General features: G+C 56.5%; 8 protein-coding genes across 10 annotated transcripts; 7 read left to right on the top strand and 1 right to left on the bottom strand.

Annotated features, from left to right (window-relative positions):
- Positions 1-559: 559 nt before the first annotated feature.
- H310_05371 (hypothetical protein) lies at positions 560-2,103 on the top strand (the record flags this gene model as incomplete). Its single annotated transcript, XM_008870069.1, has 2 exons — positions 560-839; positions 890-2,103. 2 exons carry the CDS (start codon positions 560-562, stop codon positions 2,101-2,103), a joined length of 1,494 nt encoding a protein of 497 aa, XP_008868291.1.
- Positions 2,104-3,051: 948 nt separating this feature from the next.
- On the top strand, positions 3,052-4,646 carry H310_05370 (hypothetical protein; the record flags this gene model as incomplete). Its single annotated transcript, XM_008870068.1, has 9 exons — positions 3,052-3,128; positions 3,188-3,372; positions 3,441-3,574; positions 3,639-3,761; positions 3,806-3,865; positions 3,908-4,069; positions 4,123-4,224; positions 4,281-4,382; positions 4,424-4,646. The coding sequence occupies 9 exons, from the start codon at positions 3,052-3,054 to the stop codon at positions 4,577-4,579; spliced, it is 1,101 nt and encodes a 366-aa protein (XP_008868290.1). The 3' UTR covers positions 4,580-4,646.
- A 115-nt stretch (positions 4,647-4,761) lies between these two features.
- On the top strand, positions 4,762-9,130 carry H310_05369 (hypothetical protein; the record flags this gene model as incomplete). Its single annotated transcript, XM_008870067.1, has 20 exons — positions 4,762-4,887; positions 4,940-5,446; positions 5,506-5,714; positions 5,768-6,011; positions 6,065-6,100; positions 6,146-6,264; positions 6,317-6,464; positions 6,531-6,671; positions 6,732-6,884; positions 6,938-7,087; positions 7,140-7,613; positions 7,671-7,826; positions 7,880-7,984; positions 8,028-8,075; positions 8,129-8,192; positions 8,244-8,312; positions 8,363-8,469; positions 8,517-8,588; positions 8,645-8,758; positions 8,826-9,130. The coding sequence occupies 20 exons, from the start codon at positions 4,762-4,764 to the stop codon at positions 8,946-8,948; spliced, it is 3,165 nt and encodes a 1,054-aa protein (XP_008868289.1). The 3' UTR covers positions 8,949-9,130.
- Positions 9,131-9,333: 203 nt separating this feature from the next.
- Positions 9,334-11,037, top strand: H310_05368 (hypothetical protein; the record flags this gene model as incomplete). Its single annotated transcript, XM_008870066.1, has 6 exons — positions 9,334-9,559; positions 9,614-9,879; positions 9,930-10,069; positions 10,132-10,251; positions 10,319-10,616; positions 10,672-11,037. The coding sequence occupies 6 exons, from the start codon at positions 9,334-9,336 to the stop codon at positions 10,972-10,974; spliced, it is 1,353 nt and encodes a 450-aa protein (XP_008868288.1). The 3' UTR covers positions 10,975-11,037.
- A 262-nt stretch (positions 11,038-11,299) lies between these two features.
- On the top strand, positions 11,300-12,208 carry H310_05367 (hypothetical protein). The gene has a single exon (XM_008870065.1). The coding sequence runs from the start codon at positions 11,338-11,340 to the stop codon at positions 12,088-12,090; it is 753 nt and encodes a 250-aa protein (XP_008868287.1). The 5' UTR covers positions 11,300-11,337; the 3' UTR covers positions 12,091-12,208.
- Positions 12,209-12,634: 426 nt separating this feature from the next.
- H310_05366 lies at positions 12,635-14,944 on the top strand. Of its 2 annotated transcripts, none has more exons than XM_008870063.1 (6): positions 12,635-13,301; positions 13,347-13,615; positions 13,665-14,087; positions 14,167-14,286; positions 14,338-14,559; positions 14,620-14,944. In XM_008870063.1, the coding sequence occupies exons 1-6, from the start codon at positions 12,665-12,667 to the stop codon at positions 14,908-14,910; spliced, it is 1,962 nt and encodes a 653-aa protein (XP_008868285.1). In that variant the 5' UTR covers positions 12,635-12,664; the 3' UTR covers positions 14,911-14,944. The 2 variants fall into 2 exon arrangements, with proteins under 2 accessions (XP_008868285.1, XP_008868286.1); XM_008870064.1 differs by having other exon boundaries at positions 13,654-14,087.
- A 415-nt stretch (positions 14,945-15,359) lies between these two features.
- On the top strand, positions 15,360-20,791 carry H310_05365 (hypothetical protein). The gene is made up of 15 exons (XM_008870062.1): positions 15,360-15,625; positions 15,701-15,783; positions 15,857-16,079; positions 16,133-16,445; positions 16,522-16,875; positions 16,940-17,592; positions 17,689-17,889; positions 17,981-18,124; positions 18,192-18,536; positions 18,667-18,970; positions 19,042-19,247; positions 19,304-19,457; positions 19,508-19,858; positions 19,915-20,131; positions 20,201-20,791. Exons 1-15 carry the CDS (start codon positions 15,410-15,412, stop codon positions 20,712-20,714), a joined length of 4,278 nt encoding a protein of 1,425 aa, XP_008868284.1. The 5' UTR covers positions 15,360-15,409; the 3' UTR covers positions 20,715-20,791.
- Positions 20,746-22,698, bottom strand: H310_05364. Of its 2 annotated transcripts, none has more exons than XM_008870060.1 (2): positions 22,587-22,698; positions 20,746-22,522 (listed from the first exon to the last, which is right to left on the bottom strand). In XM_008870060.1, the coding sequence occupies exons 1-2, from the start codon at positions 22,669-22,671 to the stop codon at positions 21,048-21,050; spliced, it is 1,560 nt and encodes a 519-aa protein (XP_008868282.1). In that variant the 5' UTR covers positions 22,672-22,698; the 3' UTR covers positions 20,746-21,047. The 2 variants fall into 2 exon arrangements, with proteins under 2 accessions (XP_008868282.1, XP_008868283.1); XM_008870061.1 differs by having other exon boundaries at positions 20,746-22,519.
- Positions 22,699-23,313: the final 615 nt, after the last annotated feature.

The following is a 23,313-nucleotide window of genomic DNA, read 5'->3' as shown; positions in this document are numbered from 1 at the left end:
CGATGATGTAGAAACATATGGTGAAATGATTGACTATTATTGACGTATGCAAGAGTGTATGATTGGCTGAAATTTCCTAAATCAAAGTCGTGGCCGCTGCGATGCTTTTAGTGGGTTTGCTGTTGAGTACGAATCGTCATATCATTTTGACTACTTTGGTTCAATTTTTGTGTCAAAGTTCGAAAAATTGAGCTTAATCAATACTACATTTTTGTGAAATGCATAGGTCATTCTGGGACAGAGGTACAGTAGAACTTCACGTCAGTAGATCGGCCCTGGTATAGGACTTGTAAGTTTGTGATTCCGCTCTGGATCGCCCAGCCACGCCAACGAGTCGAGATTCCGATGTATATGTAGATTCCGATGTATATGTAATTCGGGAGATGGAACTTGAGTGAAAACGGATTCTTCTACCCGAGATTCCATCGCCATGCCAATCGAATCTACGTGCACAAAGTACACGCTCCTGCGGCTCTGATGTGCCTTCCCCCCGACTGACCGAGCCCAGCACAATCGTCTCCCATTCAAGAATTTACACGTTGATCAGCACCCACCAACCATGACGAGTCGGTCGGTGGCGTTCAAAGATTTGGACAATGCCAAGTTTTCGTCCGCGCACGTCCGCGCCATGCTCGTGGCAGGTTCCGGCTTCTTCGTCGACTCGTACGATAACTTTGTGATCGGCCTCATCGTGCCCATGATTGCGTGGGAGTACTATCACCAAGGAAGCCTGCCCTCGTCGCTCGCGGACGGGTGGGTCAAGGCGGCGGCGCCGTGGGGCAACATGGTCGGCCAAGTCGCGTTTGCGATCTTGGGTGAATCCTCGGCCGCAAAAAGGTGTACGGCGTCGAGCTGATGATCTTAATTGGGGGCGCGTTGCTGTGTGCAGTCGCCGTGTGGCCTGTGGACGGCAACGCGGACAACGTGCTCATCATGCTGGCGGTGTGGCGCTTCATCTTGGGGATCGGGGTCGGGGGGGATTACCCCGTGTCGGCCGTGATCACGTCCGAGTTTGCGTCGAGCGACCGCCGCGGCCAGTTTATCTCGATCGTGTTTGCCATGCAAGGGTTTGGCATTATCACGGGGGCTGTCATGGCAATCATCTTGCTGTCGTTCTTCCAGACGTCGATTGTCGAGGACCCGAACCACATCGGGTATGTGTGGCGCCTCCTGGCTGGATTCGGCGCGGTGCCGGCACTGGCAGCGGTGTACTGGCGCCTTCGCATCCCAGAGACCCCTCGGTTCACGGCCGACGTGCTCGGCGACCAAGAAGCCGGCGTGCGTAACGCGACGCAATTCTTGGGCGGCCCCACCTTTGACGAGCCGGTCCCTGTCGATGCGACTCGCACGACCAAGTCGTTCTCGGACGCGTTCCGCTCCCACTTTTCCAAGTGGGTCAACCTCAAGGTCCTCATCGGGTGCGCCGCGTGCTGGTTCTTCCTCGACATTGGGTACTACGGCACGTCGCTCAATACCCCCGTGATCTTGGACGCGATCGGGTATGGCGCGCCAAAGACCAAGGGCAAGCAAAAGACATTTGACGACCTGTGGAACCGCGCGGTCGGGACGGCTATCATCAACATGTGCGGGACTGTGCCGGGGTACTGGTTCACGGTCTATTTCATTGAGCGGTGGGGCCGCAAGCCAATCCAGTACATGGGGTTTGTCATGCTCACTCTACTCTTCCTTGCCATGGCGATCTGGCTGGACGACCTCAAAACCAGCCACCGGACTGTCTTTGTCGTGATGTACTCGTTCGCGCAGTTCTTCTTCAACTTTGGCCCGAACACGACGACGTTTGTGATCCCGGCCGAGGTGTTCCCGACCCAGGTCCGGTCGACGGGCCACGGAATCTCGGCGGCGTCCGGCAAAGCGGGGGCGATTTTGGCGGCGCAGGCGTTCGCGGTCGTGGCCAAGTCGAGCTTTGGCTTCAGCGGGGTCTTGTACATTTTTTCGGGGTGTTGCTTCCTCGGCCTACTCTTTTCGTTCTGCGTCCCTGAGACCAAAGGCTTGACGTTGGAACAGCTCTCGACAATCGACAAGATCGACAACAACCTCAACTACCATGCTCAAAACACACCTCTGAAGGACCTGGCCGAGTAGATTCGTTCGCATGCGTTGGATGCATGTATACATTTAAGTGGGTAGATCATACTTGCTAGTTCCCTGGCAGAGCGTGATCTGCGTTGTTCACCCCGCGAGACGTGAGAGGTTGAAGCCATAGAAATATTCTACTTGGGGTGTGTGAGTCTGGGGCGGCGGCTGGTTCGCGGTCGTTGGTGCTCTGAGGGAGCTGGTGGTCGGCCCTTGAGGTCGGCCAAGCCCTGTTCACTGCCCACCATTGTGAGGGGGCTGAAGTGGTGGCTTGAATTGCCGCCGGAGGCGAATTGGCGTGACATCGTCATGCTTGCCAGCACGCGCTTCCCACTAAAAAGGATGCCTGTTGGAGTTTTGGCCTCATGAGAAAAAAATGTAGTAGACCATGTCGGGAGGTCCTTGGAAAGGGCGTGATAAGGCTCGAGCTCCCTTGTACAAAATTTTTGAGAAGGGTGCCTCGATGGGGATTTTTGTTGCCGCACCCGAGCAAGAGGCGGGAAGGTGAGAGAGTGGCTTGCTTCTACTACAGATCAAATATTGCATGCAAAACGACGTCATTCAAGTTGCAGCGGACCAGCACCTTGATCTTGTGTAGGTGGAACGAATGGTGGCGGAACTCTCGGGCTGTGCCACAGCACTCACGAACGTTAGGGACCGATGTATCGCAGGCGGGCACCACCGTACGCAGTTGTACGACGCTGATTCCGTTGTGGGAACGGCAAAGATGTCTAGCATAGCATCACTCACATCGACAGTCCTGTCGCGGCGAAGTGGAGCGGCGGAAGGTTCTGAGCAACGGCTACAGCAACTGCATACTGTTCTAGCAACGTCTCCACCGCCATGGAGCAACTCGATGCAGTTAAATTCAATCCGGTTAAATTAAGGTCCCTGATTGGCTAGGAAGCATGCTTATCCGGTGGAAACGAGTATTGGTCCGTCTGCTTCATTTGGCCAATGCTGCGTGTGGCGACACTCATTCAAGCTCGCGGCGCGCGCGCGGCGACCGTCGGTCAGTTCCTCCGCGTGACGAAGTGAGGACTCTTGCACAATATACAGACCATCTCATAGAGCGAATCCCAATTATGTGCAGGACAACGCGTGCACCAGGTGCTTATCGTGCGTTCTCTCATACCCCCATTGCCAACAAGGATGAAGCCACGGACTTGTCGGCGGTCGACAACTTGACCGCGATTCAGCATAATGTGGACGCCGTTGCGGCACACAATGCGGTGGACGCATTCCAAACTGCTGTCGCCCCCGTCACGGTTGATATGGGTACGTACGTCGACCCTTCTCTCAAACCAGAACACGAGTTCACTTTTGTTTTCTTGGTTCATGTGCAGGTTACTCGTTGGCGGAGATGGCCATCCGCACGATGGACGTTGTCCATGCTATGTCGGGTTTGCCTTGGTGGGCCACGATCATCGCCACGACGGTAATCGTCCGGTCGGCGTTCTTCCCCATCTCGATCATGTCGGTACGCCTTTGGTACTTGGTATGCGACGTTGCCTCAACCATCTCGGCATTGTCGCTCCCGCCAGATGAAAAACTCGGCTCGCATGGGAATTCTGCAACCCAAGCTGGAGAAGCTACAGAACGAAATCAAAAACTCGCCAGATGCGTACGACCCGGCCAAGATGACAGAATTCCGAGCACGGGCGCAGGTCTTTTCATTGCGACGTCATTGCACGCTCATTGCAACTTGTAGGCCCTCTTCAAGGAGCACAAGGTCCGCCCGTTCATGTCGTTCCTTATGCCGATTTCGCAGGTGTGCACGTAGCCGAACAGCGGCATCTTAAGTTGGCCGTAGCTGCCGATTTTCCTTGGCTTTTTCTGGGGCCTTCAAGATATCTCCAAGTACATTCCTGGCTACGCCACTGATGGCGCGTTCTGGTTTGAGAACTTGGCTGCCCCCGACCCGACCTACGCATTGCCTGTGATTTCGTCGGCGCTCATGGTGGCTTCTCTCGAGGTTCGTGCTGCCGCCGCCCCATGGCTGTGGCACGTGTCTGACGGGACGTGTAGGCCGGCGGCGAAGGCATGCCTCCCGAGTACATCGACAAGGCCAAGATGGGGATGCGGGCGGTCGCGTTAATCATGATTCCCGTCGCGATAAATTTTGAATCGGTGCGGTTCGTCCAGCGATCCATTTCCTCCAACGCATGTGTGTGTGTGTTGCGTAGGGCATTTTGCTGTACTGGGTCACTTCCAACATCTTTACGTTGACGCAAACGCTCGTGCTCAAGATCCCTGGGCTCAAAGCTGCGTTGGGCATCCCGTCCCCAGTACGTGTTCCTGACCATTCGTATTTCATGGCTGCGGGCAGGTTGCCCCTCCGCCGTTGATGACTGCCAGCGTGTCCAAGTTCCCCTCGCCCTTCCAAGCCGCTGTCGCGCAAGCCCAGAAGAACCAGCCGTTCATCAAGACGTACGCGAATAAACCGGCGGGAAAAGGCGCTGCATCCAAGAAGCAAACCCCTTAGAGACTCAATCTAGCTTCCCCTGTCTTCGTTCGAGCTGTACTTAACAACGACTGGCCTTTCTTTTCGAGTGGTGTAACCGATGTAACCGGTTCGTAACGGGCAGATTTGGTGCCGCGTCGACGGTACTTGTGGCGGCGGGTGCTGGCATGTCACGGCCATCGTCCGCTCCATTTCGCACGCCGATGTTGACCACAGGAGGCCACTCCCGCGTGATACTGCTCGGGCCAGACTCGTCCCACCCAGCGTCCGCCGCACTCGTTCGCCAGGCCGTGGCTCAAGAGCCGTACTTGACCGCCCTGCGCGACATGGTAATGCTCCGTCGTTGCTCCCTGCTGGGTGCATTCAATGCAGTCTGCGTAGCACACTAGTAGTGGCGTGTCGGCATCCACACCCGACCTCATCGCGCTGCCCTCGGTCCTGACAACCAAGCGACAAGTCCAAGATTTTGTGGACCAAGAGCCGTCCCCTTTGCGAGTTGCGACCACATCGATCACAGCGACCAAAGTCTTCATGCCGCCCACTCAAGACGCGCCAGCGGATGACTCCACCGGCGTCCTCGTGCTGCAAAAGGAGGAGCGACAATCGGATCTGAACTCTCGGTTAATTCACGACAGATCTAAACACAGTGGGGCCACCAAGTCGAGACCAACGTCGTGCTTGTTGGTGAATTCCAAGCGGGTGCCATCAGGCGGAGATTCGCCGCTGGTCAAACACCCCATGCGGCTCGTCGCGGCCAAGCTCATGGCGTCTTTGACCGCCCACACGATGAGTCCGAATCAGTGCGACGGGAAGCCCAGCCACACATACTTCCAAGACATTTTCTTTCAAGTGGCAGCGCAATTGGAACAGCAGCCGTCAACAGCAGGGGTAGGGCACCTTACTTGCGTCGGCAAAACGATGTCACATGGGCCTTGTGTGGTTGGCAGCTGGCGCAAGTCCTCAGGCAAATATGGACCGTCCACGTGGACCCACTGCACAACGACGTGGAGCGGTCGAAGAGGCTAGGGCTGCTTACATTTGCCAAAGAAGTACATGATGCGGTGGTCGCCACAAACAACGACGACACCCGAGCGTTCACTCGACCATCCAAACGCGACCGCCACAACAGCCAACGTGCGCCGCTTAATCGTCTCCAGTACGATCCCGAAGTGGGGGAACCCACCGCACTTCTTGATCGAGAATGAGCAGGCGCACGGCCAGTTCCATCGCCAAAATAACCCCTCGTGGCATCAAATCCTCCGTGGCAGCACCTTCATTCACGCCACCCGACGAAATATGCCCATCGGCGAGCGTCGGGCGCACGAACTCGTCGAGTGCGTCGTTGGAGGACTCATGCGTGCGCCAGACTCGACGGCATAGTGAGGCTGTACTGACGTTTGCTCACATCGACCAAGTCCAGCAAGTGGGAAAGATCTTGTCGGCTAAGGAACGTGTATCGATCGATGGAAATTCGGAGGATGTTGACGGGTGAATGTGTTTGCGCAGGTCAAAGCACTGCGGCTCGAGCTCATTTCGATGCAGGTACGACAAGCGCATGGCGGGTCGGAGGATTCAGCGATTTGGCAGAGGCTTCGGGAATCGATCTTTGCGACCGTGTTGAGCGCCGACGCCGCGCGGCAAAAAGACATTGACACGCGCATGCGGCTTCGGATCACAGCGCAGCTCGAGCAAACGTTGCAAAAACGGTGGGATGGGTGTCGATCGAGCATCTCATGGACATCGTGCATGGTGTGGTAGGTATTCCGTCGTGCCCGAGTCGATGACGCTGGCGGCCATTCAAATCCAACGGATGGCGAGGGGTAAACTCGCGGGGAAGCGGATGCGGATGGCGCGGATCGTTGCGCTCATGCACCTGTCGAAGGACTTGTTTCGCCGCAAACTCCAGGTTCGAGCGACCCCGGAACGATCCATTCCGTCGCATGTCATAACATCGTGCCATGTTTGTGAGTAGAAGCGCGAGTGGCAAGAGCTCGACGGCGTGCCAAATGATGTCCCTATCGACGAGCTCGAAGAAGAAATGAAAGCGATTGTGTGGGAAGTGACTCGCCTTGTGCGCGATTTGTCGCTCGACTGGTGGAAGCTCAGCCTCAGTGTACGTTGACCTAGTCGGCCATTCGCGCGCCGTCAAGATAGTTCTGTTTTGAATGGCTAGGAAGAGCGCGCTCGATTGACGTGGGAGCTCAGCGATGCCAAGGACGACTTGCGCCACGTGCATCAGCAAACGTCCGTCCTGATGCAGAATATTTCGTTTGGCATGAGCGTCGCGACTGCGCCGATGCTGACCAAGGCCCACGAGGCTCGCCTGGTACGAGCTGGTGGGATGTCGTGGATGCCCTGACCCCTTCGACTGCGCCGCAGGGAGTCCATCAATACTACTCGCCCAGTCCACGCGTTGCAGACTCGACTAAAGAATTGATGGACAGCATCGCATCCATCAACTCGAAACTCGAAGACTTTAACTTTGCCGTGGCCAAAGCCAAGCAGACTCGCACGACGGCATCGACCCAGGTCGGTACATTGGCAGTCCATCTTCGTGCGTCGCCCCACTTGGGTAACGTAGACGGATTCGACGCTGCAAAAGCAGCCAACGTACTTGCAAGCGCTGGCCAAGCTCGCCAAGCTCCAAGACGCCATCACGACATCCTGTCCCGCCGCAGACGAAGAATCCCAAGCCGACATGGTATCGGACTCCCCTTCCCGTTCCGCCGATCGAATGCTTGATGCCCCCCTTCCACCTCAATCGTACACGGTCGAGCCAAGTGCTGAGGTGGAGGCCAGTGCGCGCGCCGTGGCAGATCCTGCAGTTGGCAAATTTCCGACCACGGCACGGTTGGATACCCCCGCAGAGTCGCTTCCATCAAGCAAAAAGCGACCGCTGCATCGCACGCCCAAAGCGGCAACGGCACCACCACCAGTTCCTGGACTGAACGACGTGCCATCCATCGTCGCCAAGGAATTCAAAATCGTTGGAAAGACCCAGCCCCACAAACCAAAAATCATGTGCGTCGCCCAGCTCAAGCTCCTTCTGCACGAGGTAGCGTCCGAGGACCCAAGACGTCCTTTCGATTCGATCTTAAAGCACCGACAAAAGGTGTATGCTGCGCGCGCGATAGACGAGCTTCGATCGCCCGTGGGGGAATTCCTCTACCGTTTCTTTGCTCTCAAATACGGCCTCCGGCATGTGGCGGAAATGTACTTGGTGAACTTTATCGCATCCGTGAAAAAGTTCTGGAAGCACGACCCAGAGGTACGAGGGTCCCGTCCTGGTCGGATGTCGTTGGGACTGTGGCTCTTCGGCAGATTCGCCTGTGCGCTCGGGTGTGCCACTTGAGACACACTACGCCGCTGAGCCTCGACGCGTTGGATTTTTATGCTGGGCTCCTCGTTGGCCTCGGCATCCATCGAGTATCGTTCGGGGGCGACGATGGCACCTGACAAACTCGTCTAGCATGAAGCAGTCATTCCAGTGTGGTTCCTTCCCCACCTCGTTCGACACGTATGCAGCCCTCCGGACCCGACCGATGACTCTCATGGACCCTTGGAACGTAGGCAGTCGATTTGATCCAAAAGTATGAGCCCGGGTGCATGCTCGAGATCGTTCACCACAACCCCGGTACCCTCCCCCGACGGGCACGCCATGGAGTCGCGCGCAACATGGCCGTAGATGCAACGTACAAGGCAATTGAAGGAAAGCTGTCCAAGCTGCCCCCAGCAGCGACTCACCATGACATCGGTACCGACGACTGTTGTGACGACGACGTTACTTGACTCGAACGGACGTAGGGTTTAGCATGGCAAGCCTGACGTATGTCGATCGAGATGATGCCCTCGCGATCTGCGTCGATGCATTTGAGGCGGTCGAGCTTGCCATTCACAACCACTTGGTGCAGGTGTTGCAATGCGTTCGTCAAGGACAGCACGATGAACGTTTGCGTAGGCATTTCACGCGGCCGACATTGACAAGAACGGCGTGCTGTGCTTTGCCGAGTTTAACAGTTTGGTTCAAAAGGTGCTGCTCTCGAGGATGCGTGGGCCGTGGAAGGACTGAGGGGGGGTCGCGTGCAGGTCTACTCGACGCCCCATTCACATGTCCAGCGCATGTTCTTCGACGCGATCTCGCTTTCGGGCCATCCCCAACACGACGCGATTCTTCCTGAAGTGTTTGTGTCGATCGCAAAGGTACCATCGATGACATCGTTTCGAGACAACGCGACCCCCCCTTTGCATTGAACGGCGACGGGTATAGAAAGAAGGATTGAGCAGAAAGAGCTACGTGAACGAGCGCCGCGATGCCATCACACTCCCCGTGGACATTTCTGTCGTGCAAAATGAAGACCTTTCGTCACAGCAACCGATCGGTCAAGCTTGACGAAGCGTTGCGGGCCGCATTCCAAGGGGGAAAGCATGCTTGTGTGCCGCCCGTGGCGGCTCGTTGTTCGGGCAGCCGAAGCGACTTTGCCCACTTTGACATGCGCACGACGACGTCCATGGATGACCCCAGCCACATGCAATTCGGACTTATAAATCACAACATGCCTTCCTCTAATCGACCTCAAATTACGTGGATGGTGGGCAAATGCAGCGCACGAGATCCACCAGAACTCGATGGCAATATTCGCATGACATGGTAGTCGTCGGCGCACAACGGTGGCAGCAGCCTCGCACAAGGACCAGTCGTACCATTCCAAGCAGTGTGTTCCGTTGTGGTTTGCGCAGCTCGCGCTTTGCGGTGGTGCATACAGTCGAAAGGAGGCATGCACCTCCGCGAGCCGGTCGAACAACTCGGTGGAAATCATCTGGACGAAGCGAGGTCCGAATCGGTCATTTGCCACGACGAGCTTTTACCGTGGCGCCGCGCCTCTGCAAAACAAGATGTCCCAACATTTGATGTCATGCACCATTCGAGTTTCCTTCGGCACGCCATCGACCAGCCAAGCATGGTAAAACGCGGCTGCCACTGGTGGCCCTTAATTCTATCTGGTACACGTCCATTCAACGGGTTCGATCGCCTGGGTCATGATCTGCATGGCGTAGCTGTTGTTGTGGCCGCGGGCGTCGTGATCGCCACGTACTTCACCAAGACGGGGCTGTTTGCGCCAAGCACGGGCGACCCTCCAAACACGACTGCTGCAAACATCTCGGCCAACTCGACCAAGCCAAATGCCACCGAGGCCAACGTGACGGTCGTGTGCGATTCGCGGCGAATGTTCCTGGACGACCAGAACAAGTGTCAAGCATGCCCCGAGCCCAACAAGACGTTCTCCATCTTCTGGCAAAGCCACACTGATGGCTGCCGCGAGGTAGACTGGTCCGTGAGTCACCACTGCTCACGTCAACCTTGTCTCGCCAGTTTATGAAGACGGCGGCGTTCCAATACGTCACGCACGTATACTGGGGCTTTGCGGTAATCAACAACAAAACAGGCGCGGTCGCGCAGACATTCCAAGGCAACGACGCCACGCTCTTGGACTGCGTGAACGCCATGAAGAAGTACGTCCGTCCTGGCCAGGACCGCCTCCATGTTTCGATCGATATCGTCACCCCATCGATAGAAAATGCGTGCAGCAGTATGCCAGCATTGGCGGCGCCACGGAACGCGCAAACTTTGTCGCGTTGAACACGCCCGAAAAGATTGCAACGTTTGGTCAAACAGCAGCAGCGTTGGTGAAGAAGTGCGTAGATGTCGACGAATCGATCGAGTTGTTGCACGATGCTGACATGACAGGGATTTTGGGACAGATTTGGCTTTGACGGGATCGATATCGACGACGAAAGCGGAAACATCCTGGCTGGCGGCAATTGGAAAAGCAATGCCAGCTCCCACGTTGTGTCGTACCTGCTCGCGATTCGCAAGGCCCTCGACGACCTCGACCGCAAACCGAACGAGCCACGGTTTGGACTCACGTGGGACGAGTTCCCGACCTCCGTGGACTCGAATTGCAATGATCCCAACGGTGACTACCAGCGATGCTACAACCCGACGATCGGCGAAGTCGTCGATCAAGTCAACTTGATGATGTATAATGTCGAACGAGGGGTGCGTCCGTTGGACGGAACTATGTCACGACGGCAGCTCATGGCGATTTCTCTAGTCGGCCTACGACACATTGCTCAACGTGACGATTCCGACAGTTTGGACTGCAGCCGTGCCGCCATCGAAACTTGTCTTGGGGGGGTGCGTCGGCAAGCCTGGTGACGAAGGTGCGTGTGCGTTTGGTGCGTCGCCATCTCTGCCCCAGTTGCAACGGTATGCATCGGATGGCTACACCAAGTACGGTGGCACGATGCTTTGGACTGGTTCGGCAGACTATCAGCTGAACAAAGGCACGACCGTTGAAGCCATGGGCAAGTCCAGCGGCTATGGCGCGTCACCACCTGTACCATCGACCAAATAATGCAACCGGAGCAGCACGATCCGCTCAGTAAATCAATCTTTGCGTACACAACCACCATCTAAGCCCACTGCTCTGACACCCGCTTCTTGCTCGACAGTCGACGGGGGCCGCATGGAGTAGCGCGATGCCCATGGAGACCGAAAGCTCACGTACATGTTACAGAATGATGGTTCGAATGTAGGTATTGTATTACTGATTGTAGGAGCTATTTAAGGTATTTTGACGGATGCACACAGAGTGATGGTGACCTAAAGAATGTAGGTGTACCATCCGCCAGCCAAACGTAAACGGGACACGGCATGTGTGCCATCGAGACGACCACGTGGTGCCATAGCAACTTTCATCGGCACTCCCCCCAGCGCAATGGAGAAGCCATCCACTGCTACCGAGGCCACACAGACGCCATCTAACGCCAAGGCGGCGCTGGAACCTTCGTTTTACAGCAAGGCGCTGACGTTGGTCAAGCATCAAGCGCCAGTCATGCTGTTTAACATCGCGCTCCCGGTGGCGATCTACAATCTGGCCAAGCAGTACACGAGTGAAATCGTTGCAGTGTTCCTTTCGGGCGTGATCCCTATGCTCAAAACGTTGGTGACGTTCGTGTGTCTCAAGCAGCAAGACGCGATTTCCGTCATCCAAGTCGTCGGAGTCCTCGTGACAGTGGCGATCACGATTTTCGCGACGGATCCAAAGACGCTGCTTGTGTTTCAAGTAGGCTCGGCGGCACCCATCGGTGTGTTCATGATCCTGTCCGTGCACTGGCTCGAGGAAGACTTGTTCTATCAGTTCCGACGAACGATGTCGGTCAAAACGTCGGAAGAGCTCGATTTGCACTACGAAAAACCCATTGTGCGCGACACGTCACGCTTCGTCACTGTCTTGATGGGCGGCATCATGATCACGACATCCATCATCAATATCTTCCTCGTGCTTACCTTCTCTGTCGACACAATCATCTACATGAGCAACATCATGCCGCTTGTCAACATCCCGTTCATGTATTGGCTCTACCGATACGTGAACGACAAAGAGGCGCAAGCGGACATGGCGAACGAAGTGACTCCGCTTGTCCAGCCCGCCGCCGATTCGACAGTCGACGTCGTCGTCGTTAAGTAAAAACGTTGGACTTGATCGGGTAATGCGCAACTCGATTGCCATCGTGCCTGTGCTCGTTGCATCGATTGCTCAACTCGTGTGTCATGGCATGTTACGATCCGCCTCCGACGAAAAGCCCACCAGCCGTTCGATCGGTGGCGACGATCACTGGAGTTTGCCGTAGAGACACACCCAGTGCCTTGGGTACCGCTTCGAAAAGACAAGGTTGTGCAGGTCACTGCAGCATTCTGCACCGTGGAGTACCCCATCCGCGCCCCATACATCTCGTGAGGGCCTCTCGGTTGATTTTGCTGTCGTGTAAATTTCGCTAAGTCCCCACAATTTCGACCCGACGACAATTCAGCAATTTTGACATCCCGATTTTGTCATGTCAAATTGGCAAAATTTGGAGAGTTCAAAATAATTTTGAATTCCAATAATTCGAGCTGGAATGTTGATGTATTCACAGTCAACGGTAAAAGATATTTCACGAACTGTCGAATATTGTATAATCGAATTATCCGGACACCGAATGGACCAATCGCATGCTTTCGTTGAGGCAACAGCGGTACAACGGTGGATCATCCAACGTCCCATGCTGGGGTGCTGCCGGTGCATCCAGCGCGCGCTCACATGCGTCGCCATAGGCGCCTCCTTCATCCATGCATGTCTGTTATGGGCGTGGTCGTGCTTCATTTACCCGTACACGTGTCTGCACAACTGGAGGCAAGACCGATCGCTGCAGCTCAAGAATCACCACGAATGGTATTTTTTTGCGTGGCGATGCACTTTCCCGCTGCTCACGCTCATGGCTGTGGTGGGCGTGAGTGCGCTGGGTCGTCTCGGCGGGGTTGTTGGGTATACCCTCAGTGCAGGCCCGGTGTGGTTCTACTGCATGTTGATTGTGCTGGCAACGCCTTTCTTTGTCATGTATCGATTTCCGAACGCCCATCCGCGCATGATAGCGATATTTTGGAAGGTCCTATTTCTGTGCAGTGCGTTCACAAGTGCCATTGAGCTGTTTGTGTGGACCGGTGGCAAATCCCATAATCACCATCACAGCCACATGGGGCCGAGCAAACTGAGCTGGCTCATGGGAAATCTCCTCTTGGGCATTGTCGGGTTCATCGGAGTCCCGTTCTTCTTTTCGCTGCAGCCCCGCGTTCGTCTCGACACTTCCGAAGTTCACGACGACGCGGCCGCGCTTCAGTCGTTGCCAGCGTCGCCTTCCGGTACGTGCAAGGAAAAGCATGGTTTGTCAACTTCGTGGTGCTTAGGCCACTCGTCGCCCTCGCTCATGGACTCGCCCCAAGCTAACGTTGATGAACCAGCTGTAGGATTCGATCCACATGTAGGCATGGCAGGCAAGATGGTCCTTCCATGCGGCATTGCGCTCGGGATTGTGCTGCTGTTGACCGTGTGCGCCTACTTCCCAATGAAACATTCGGCTCGCGCCAATGCTGTCGACGTGTACTGGGGTGTGGCGTACTTTTTGTCGCCGCTGCTCATCGTGTGGCTCGTCGTGCACACTCGCGACACGACGCAGGTACACCATCGTTCTCGATCGATGGATGGATCGATCAGTGTGTTTACAGGGGGGCGACTTCAACTTGGTGGTGCTCTTTACGACTGTCCTCACCCACGTCCCGGTATTTGTCGGCCATCTGAGTCTTGCGCTGTTTTCTCTTGTGGACCATCACCCGACGCCCGTCGCTAAACTCGCCATCTCGTGCCTCTATCTCGGTCTCATGCAACTCTACTTCTACCTCATGACCAAAGTGCTCCAGGGGTTCGCCCCACCTTACACCCATCCGTCCCTGTTGTACGTGGGTCAGCTCTACTTTTACGTGTTTTGGTACCTCTTGGTCGGAAGCGACAGCCCCATCGACTTGGTCTACTTCGCCATGCTCGCTTTGAGCAACCTCCACGTCGTGTTTGCCAACACGGGCATTTACACGGACACCGTCGAGACGTTGACTGTGGCCTGTTGGCTGCACCCGACGACCCAGCTCGCGTCAGTACGTCTCCAACGGACATGCCTCTCTCCTGCGTGCGCACGTTCCTTGTTCCTCAACGAACGCTGGTTTTCATGTCTAGATGTGTGTGGGGTCGTCTGTGGCCGTGTGTTTTCGAGCAATTCAGCCGCCCCGCCAGCATTCGAACTCGGCCACATCGATGTCTCTCTTTCATGCCGACGGCGACGTCCCAAACGATTCGGTAAGGCCATGCATGCGGTTTTTGTTGACCACCTCGTCGGACAACTCGTAGATGAAGAAGCACCGTCGCTGCCTCGCGTACGAAAACGTAATTGACCCGTCCAATGCGAACGCCCCACCTCTACTCCACTCATCCTCGCGCGACGCGACGATGGAGCTGCAGCAATTGTACTTTTTGATGAAGCTGGCGGAACAAGATCACATGGCCGACACGAGCGCGCTGATTTTAGTCCCGTCGCTCGTCACGTGGCTCGCGTGGATTGAAACGAAAGAGGTAGGACGTCAACAACCTGCCTCCCCATGACGTGCTCACGCCGCCGTTCTTTCGTGGCAGACACCAATGGCCAGTTTGGTCAACATGTGGCTGCGGTGCATTTTCATGTTTGGCGCACGAGTGGCGGGGTCTTTTTTGTCGCGAGAAATTTTTGCGTACAAGATGCAAAAACGGCACAGCACCGTCGCCGACTCTACCAATGCGACTGTCGATCGCCTTCGCGTCCAGCGCATCATGCTCGCGGACTGTCGAAGGCAGTTTTGGTATCTTGCCGCCGCGACGACTGTCGTCGTGTTTGCGTGCTTTGATAAGCCAGGGTGGCCGTCTCGGTATTCGTTCTACACAACGTAAACACGTCGACATCGCCATCGCGCGCGGTCCTTCCTGTCTGTGTTGATGCCACTGCCCACAACACACGACATAGCTAGGCACCAACACATCCCAGTCGACACAGGCCGCTTCACAACCCGACAAAAGAGAGCTCTAGACATGGGGGCCACCGAGAGGGTGCATCCACCGTTGCGGGCAGCGGAAAACCCGCGTGGATGTTTCATGGCTGCGGGAAGCGCACAGACCCCAACTCCATCGTGCATAGACTCCAACTCCATCGTGCGTCCGATGGAGGGGGACGCGATGGATGGCAGACAGGCATGGACACTCCCATCGTCGCCAACGAGTATGTGGACGAGACATGCGATCGTTGACGTGTTCTGGTCCTGGCGGTGGTTTCATGGTCGCGATGTTGCAATCCAATTTCGGAACGACCTCCGTTACAAAACCGCCGCCGCCGCTCTCGAAATACACGACGCCCCCATTGCTTGTCATCTCGCGTTGCTCGAGCGGTGGTTCGATGGCGAAGGAAGGATCATCTTCGTCGCCGGTCAAGCCCGTCGTCGTGGCGCTGGACCGGCACGTGTCGTCGCTGGAGCTCCCCGCATCCACCCTTCGCATCGTATACCTCAACAAGCCCGACAAGAACAAAGTGTTTCCCGGGAACCAAGTCATCACGGCGAAATACAACATTTGGACGTTCGTGCCTGCGTTCTGCTACGAGCGATTCACCCAGGTCCGTGCGCCACCCCTTGACCCGATGTGCGCCAGTTCCACGATGGTCACCTGTGTCTCTGATCGGGTTGTTCAGGTCTCCAACTTTTACTTTTTGCTTGTCGGGGTCGGCCAAGTCATCCCAGCCATCACGTCCACGTTTGGGCTGCCGTACTCGTGGTCCGTTGCGGTGCCATCTCCGCTCGTTGGCGCAGCATCGTTGGATGCGAGTTGTCGCTCACTCGTTGCGTAGGCTAGTTCTTGGCGTCGTGCTGTTTGTGGACGCCATATTCACTGGTGTGGAAGACTACCATCGCCACGTGGCCGATGCCGTCATGAACGCTCGAGAAGCGCGAGTGTTCGACTCGACCGTGCCAACACGTTTTCGCACGACGGCGTGGAAGGACATTGTAGTGGGCGACGTGCTCCAGATCAAAAAGTACGAGGCCGTGCCGGCCGACATCTTGCTGCTGGCAGTACGTGTGGCTTGGTTGACTCTTGCGACACTACGCCGTGGTGACGTGTGCAGGTGCACGAAGCGGACCCGTCGGCTCCCGTCGGCATGTGCTTTATCGAAACCAAATCGCTCGACGGCGAAACCAACTTAAAGATCCGCCAGGCGCTGCCGTGTACGTTTGCCCAACTCCAGGACCCCGCTGCGATCGGCCACCTGCCCGGCCGCGTCGCATGCGAGCACCCCAACCACGACGTGAACAATTTCATGGGGCGCTTCGAGTCGGCGGACGCAGCGACGATGATCCCCATCGACTTGAAAAACGTCGTCCTTCGGGGATGCGTCATCCGAAACACGCCGTTCGTGTACGGGCTCGTCCTCAACACAGGTAATCCCGTCGCCCGCGTGTTGTGAGTCCCGCCGGCGGGGCATCGCTGCGCGCGATGGGTGATGATGGCACGTAGGATCGGACACCAAGATCATGCAAGCATCACACAAGACACCGACCAAGCTGAGCAAAGCGATCGAAATCATCAATCGCGGGAACGTGATTCTCCTCGTGATCATGGTCTTGCTTTGTGTCGTCGGCGCGGTATGGGACCACGTGGCGGTTGGGTGGACGCCGTCGCCGACGTACCTCGCCCTGAACGACGCGAGCATTCGCGACGGGTTGAATGCGTTTCGTGGCGATGCCATGGGCATTTGCATTGCGTTTGGGTACTACTGGGTCCTCATCTCGTCCTTTGTCCCGATCACGCTGTACGTGTCGATCGCAATCGTCAAGAGCTACCAGGCGTACTTCATGAATCGCGATCTCGGTGCGACTTGTGCCGTTGTGGGCGGCGACTGCCATGCGTGTGCTGACGGTCGATGCCTGTCTAGGCATGTACTATGCGCCGTCCGACACCCCCGCTGCCGTCCGCAATGCCGACCTGAACGACGAGCTCGGGCAAATCACGCACATCTTTAGCGACAAGACTGGAACGCTGACCGCGAACGAGATGAACTTTCGCAAAATGAGCATCAACGGCCGCAGCTATGGCCGCGGATGCACCGACATTGGCCGCGCGACCGCCGTCCGCACGGGCCGAATGGAATCTGTCACGGACTTGGCCACGACGTTGTCGGTCCCCGCGACGCCCCATCCCCCCCACGTCGAGTTTTTCGATCCCCACGGCGACTTTGCCAAAGATCGCGGGTCGCAGGACCAAAGCCACACGGCCGCCATCGACGCGTTCTTGACGCACTTGAGCGTATGTCATTCCGTCGTCCTCGAGCGCGACGACTCGACCAACACGACCAACTTTTCGGCCAGTTCGCCCGACGAGCTCGCGCTGGTCGCGGGCGCGGCTTTCTTTGGGTATACCTTTTGCGAACGGGCCAACGGGCGGGCAGTCGTAAACGTTGTCGAGAAGGGGCCCGTCGAGTTTCAAATGCTCGAGTTGATTGAGTTTACGTCGACGCGCAAGCGCATGTCGGTTGTTGTGCGGTCCCCGGACGGCCGGATTTTGGTGCTGACAAAGGGCGCGGATTCGGTACGATATCGTGGTGGTGGATGTGTGTCGATAGGGTGGACGGTTCGCGTGCTTCTTGCGAGAGTGTGAAAGGAATCGCTCAATGCGATGCTCTAGATTGTGTTTCCACGGCTTCGCGACAAAGGCGACACGTACTTGAAGACGAAAACTGTTCAACACATGGAGCTGTACGCCGAGGAAGGACTCCGAACGCTCGTGCTGGCGCAGCGGGAAATTAGCCCGGACTGGTACCTGGACTGGTCGGCGCAATACAGGCAGGCGCTGTCCAACTTGGACGAGTCGGCGCCGACGTACAAGGTACTACTGCCGTCATCACATCGCTTCCCCACACGCCCCCCTTGGGCAATCGAGACGACGCTCGGCTTTGCTGATAATACGCATCCTCTAGTCGGACTTGATGGTCGTCGAACGGCTCGAAGACGAGATGGAGTGCGAGTTGGAGTTGCTCGGGGCGACGGCAGTCGAAGACCGCCTCCAGACGGGGGTTCCACTCGCGATCTCGAGCGTGATGCAGGCTGGCATTAAAGTGTGGGTACGTTTCATGACGGTCGTGTGCCGATGCTTGGTTGTTCTCGCATGACGGGCGAGAGTGTCCGTAGGTCCTGACGGGTGACAAGGAAGAGACTGCGATCAACATCGCGTTTGCGTGCCAGCTCATCACGAACGACATGGATCGGCTCGTGCTCAACATGGATCTGTGCAAGAGCAACCCGGAAACGCTCAAGTCGCTCATGCTGGACAAGGCCCATCGCACGCGGACGTCCTTGTTCAAGCAGCGCAACTCGAAATCGATGGATGCGTTGCCGAGCCAGGCGCTCGTGATCGACGGCCCCGTACTCACCATGGTGTACCATTACCCGTTGCTCAAGTTTCTCTTCCTCGAGCTCGCGCAGCAATGCGCCGCGGTCATTTGCTGCCGCGTGTCGCCCAAGCAGAAAGCCGAGGTGCGTGGCCCGGTCTTCTTGAGTGCATTGGCACGACGGCCGGGGGACGCACGGACGTCGCCGTGGAGACCTGTGTTCTCGATAGATGTGAGTGGCGACTGGCTGACTTGCGTTGGCTGGTGGACGGTAGATTGTCGCGCTGGTCAAGAACAACGTGAAGAACTGCCGCACGCTGAGCATTGGCGACGGCGCGAACGACGTGAGCATGATCCAGGAAGCGCACGTCGGGGTTGGGATCTCGGGCCACGAGGGCATGCAAGCCGTAAACGCATCCGACTTCGCCATCGCCCAGTTTGCGTTTCTCCAGCGCCTGCTTCTCGTCCATGGCCACTGGAACTACCGCCGCATGTCCAAGCTCGTTCTGTACGTTGTGTACAAGAACATCCTCTGTTGGTTCGCGCTCTACGTGCTCAGCTTGTCCGCGTGTGGCAGCGGTACGACATGCTTCCTCGTGCACACCGTCGTCTTTCGTCGCTGCGGAGCTTTCACCGGAAGCTGTGCGTAGGCACGGTCTTCATGAACTACAACTGGTTGAACGGGTACAACGTCTTCTGGACGTTCTTGCCCATCATGATCGTGGCCATCATGGAGCAAGAAACGAGCGCGAAGGTCGCGCAGGACCACCCCGGGCTGTACCACATCGGACCACAAGGCGACTTGCTCAGCGTCAAGATCATGGCCGAGTGGGTCTTTGAAGCACTCTACGAAGGGGTACGTTTCGTTGGTCGAGAATGTCGAGCCGCGCACCCTGACGACCGTGGGGCTAGGTTGTATGCGCGCTCGTTCCTGTGTACTTGCTGGGCCCGATCTCGTCGACGGGATATGCCTTCACCATGTACGACTGCGGCGGGCTGTGCTACACGGCGCTCATTGTGGTCGGATGGACAAAGCTCGCACTGAATGCAATGAGCTGGAACGGTGGTACGTCTCATCCGACCCATCGATCGATCCAAACTTGCGTTTGTTGGTAGGCATGCACTTTGCCATGTGGGTGACTGTGCCGTTTTGGTTTTTCAGCGCGATTATCCTGAGCAACTCGTTCCCGAGCGACAGCTCGGACCACGTTTTTCCGCACTTGTTTACGCTCCCCGAGTTTTGGATGCTCCTGTTCCTGTGCGTGGTTCTCGCGCTCGTCCGCGACTTTGTCTACAAGGCGTGGAAGCGCGAGTGGCGGCCCGAATACTACCACATCCTCCAAGAGTCGGAGCGGTACAAGCTCACGACAAACACGGAGTGGAGCCCACCGCTGCACCCTCGCAACTACAAGCCGTTCCGAGTCGACTTCAGCCATTACTTGACGTCCGAACTGCACGCGCTTCCTGGTAAACACGTCATGCACCCCGTTGTGTACCATGGCGGTCTCATGGGAGCGTGCTAGATGCGCCGTGGCTCGAGCTGCAGCAGCCCAAGCACCGCGGGTTTGCGTTTTCGATACAACCGAGTGAAAACCGCCACTTCAACCCGATGCGTGGGGTCGTGCTGGCGCCGCTCAAGCGGGCTGTCGTCCGTGTGCTCAGTCCTCGAGCCGCGTCCAAGGAAGAGATCGCGTTCTGGGACGCGCGCAAGAAGGACGGCCATGTGTATGAGTACCAGCGGTACGTGCGCGCGTCGTTGAGTCTGTGCGGTGATGGGCATGCCCGGGCTCACCGTGGAGCATCGCGCAGGTACCAAGTGTTTGTGGGGTGGAGTGCGCCGTTCGGGTTGACGGACCCGTGCCCGTTTGCTACACGCGACATGCGGGAAGGCGGGTTCCAGAACCATGGCCACCATCTCTCTCTGGACGAATGGGCAGTCGATACAACGCTGGGAGAGGCCGACACAAAGCACTGGGAGTACGCGACCAAGTTTAGCGACTTTAGAAAGGTCGACGTGGCATCGACTCGGTGGAAGAAACCCACGGGGATGCATCGCAGGCTCAACAAGATGGTCGGGCGGTGCGTGCGGCGGCGGCGATGGGTGTTCAAAGGCCAAGTCGATCCCAACCAACACGTCGACGCCGCCACGATCGATCAAGAACAGAACGATGTGATCGGGCAAGTACAAAACGACCTGAACAACGACAAAGAGGTCAGCAAGGTCGAGCAGGACGTCGCTGGAAGCGTCCAGGACGTAGTAGAGGCCGAGGATGCAGACAACGTACCGCAACCCGCCGGCGCCGACGAAAGGCATGCCCCGTGAGGGGTTCCTCCAGTCTCCACGACTAATTAGATAGGATCAAGTTGAATAGTATATTTCACTTTCATGTCTTGCTTGTAGCACGAGGCCGGCGACAACTATAGTCGGGACCGTAGGGAGACCGGCAGCCTTGGCTGGCAACATGTCCGAGGTCCAAGAAACGAAGGAGCGACGGTGAGCGAGCACATTGGCCGAACGGAGGCAAGACGACGGCTGGATGTTGCACGAGCGGGGAGTGTAGAAGGCTGAGGTCGTTGTTGAACAACAGCCATGTATTATACAGGACACCGGCACTCTGTACACATTGGGAGGTATCGTTCTCGTTGGATGGGCGCGTTATGCGCAGCGCGACAAGTCGTCGGGGTGTTGGTGGGGTGCGGCGCGAGGGACTTTCATGTCGAGTCGCTTTTCGAGGGCGCCAAGCCACTTGACGTACGGCTCGTCGAGGTATATCGTCGTGACATGGGCAATTACAGTCGCCACGACATAAGTCACGACGGTGCAAAATCGCTTGGCCGATTCTTCTAGCCATCCAAGGCCTTTCACCCATGGCTTGACGAAATCGCCGACAAACAGTACGACGGGCCAGTGCACAACGTAGAGCAAAAACGAGATGCGGCCCCAGTACCGGCACACGCGGCTCTGGAAGATGCGCTGGAGCCATGTCGACCAGCACACAGTGTACAGGATAAGCACCGCGCCGACGCGATGGAGCATGCGGGCGTGTTCCTTTTCAAATACTGCGTGCACGATGGTATCGATCGCGCCATAGTCGGACGCGTACTCTGGCCGATAGATGAACAACCACGAGCCAAAGAGAAACACGACCGTGTTGGCCGAGTTGGTCATGACGTGCGCAAGCAGAGGCGGTAGGCGCTGGACGCAGTGGCGCACCGATCGCCACGTGCTGTGGACGACATGCCATGCGTGGTAGATGAGGTAGCACAAGGACAACCCCAACGTCTCGAGGGACGCTCCGAGAGTACTGGGGACCGTGCGTGGGAAAACTGGCGCGGCTTCGAGGCGCGTGGGCAATGGGCCATGCTCGAGTTCGTGCTTTTGCTTGGTAATGATGTTTGCCATGAGGATTCCAAGGACGAAGCATCCAAAGTAATGGCTCTTCTCACCCGTCCAGTCGCCGTACTGGTTGTGGAAAATTGGAATCGCAACCAAACACAATGCGACGCGGTGCGCGTACCGCAGCTTGGACAGAATCATGCAAAACGCCATCGTGAAGAGGGACCCTTCCAACTCAACTCGAAGCGTCCACAGCGTTGAATTGAACTTGGGGAATATTATGAACAGCGTTTTGACGACGGAGACAGCAAGCTCGAAGAGATCCACGGGTTGGCTTCGATACCACGAAATGAAGATCGATAGAACAGCGCCAATGGCAACGGGGCCGAGGAGGCGCGGGATGCGGCGCAGACCGGTCGACGCCATGGACTGGTACGCTTCCACAAACAAGTTGCGCACAGTGGTCGAATCTTGCACGGCGATAGCACGCTCGATGATTTGCATTCGTTCAAAGAAGCGAACGGTCAAGACAAATCCTGACAATATGAGGAACATCTCGACGGACGCATTGCCGGCACGCAGGGTGCGGTACCAAGTTGTGTTGGCGTACTCTTCTGCGACAATGAACCAGTAGATCAAGTGAAACGTAAACACGATTTGGGACGCAACACCCCGGATGCCGTCACACCAGAGGAGCGGGGCCGGTTTTCCGTGGGGTTTCTCGGCGGATTTGGGGGGGTCGGACGACGATGAGGAAAGTTGTATGCTGACCGTATGATGGGATGCCTCGTCTTCTATACAGACACCAACGTCAGGAGAACGTGCAACGGGTAATCCATTCGCCATGCAGCTTCCTACTTGTGGCCTGCAGAAGTGACTCGTTCGACGTCGGGTCGTCATCGACGAAGCGCCGGACAAGCCCGTGATCCACGCCCTCGGTCATTTCGTTCAATTGTGATGGGCTGGGTCGCCACAGGAAATGACGTTAATTCGGTCTATTTCAAATGGGTTCAGATGGTCGGATGACATATAGGCATTAAGTTGAGAGTTGTGCGGTTTATGGCTCTTTTGGACCCATTTCGATCGGATGTCCGGATATGTTGTCGCCAGTGCAAAGATCGCCATCGGATAACTTAGCCATTTATTTGTCTTTGGCGGGGGGGTCGCGCGAGAAGTCCATGCTGTGGTGGTGGACGCAAGTTCCTTTTATGGGCCCCGTACTGCCAGGAACCTTTGTCACGCATTGCCGTTGGTGCTGCGAACTTCATAAATACTCGAGAGCTCGATTATTTCAAGTTTGTATGCATCCAGTGCACCCAGCGAGTGCGAAATACTAGTACAGGGAAGACGGAAATCCTTCCACCATGGAACTCGACCATACTCCTGGAATAGTAATACTATAGTGGACGTCCACTCGTCAGGAAATTAAGATTATTTTTGACCAATCGATGACAATAATATCAACGTCCAAGCACATGATTCTACCTATGTCCCCCAAATATTGCAGGCAGTTCCATATGTCAGTCATCTCATCTCGAATTGGCTTGAAACTTTGTGGGCTGGAAAACCAATCGTTCACGAGTAC

This window comes from Aphanomyces invadans (genome assembly GCF_000520115.1).
Source record: "Aphanomyces invadans strain NJM9701 unplaced genomic scaffold supercont1.9, whole genome shotgun sequence".
Taxonomy (NCBI): Eukaryota; Oomycota; class Saprolegniomycetes; order Saprolegniales; family Verrucalvaceae; genus Aphanomyces; species Aphanomyces invadans.
Note: the sequence above shows the minus strand (reverse complement) of the source record. Positions and strands in the feature narration are given on the sequence as shown.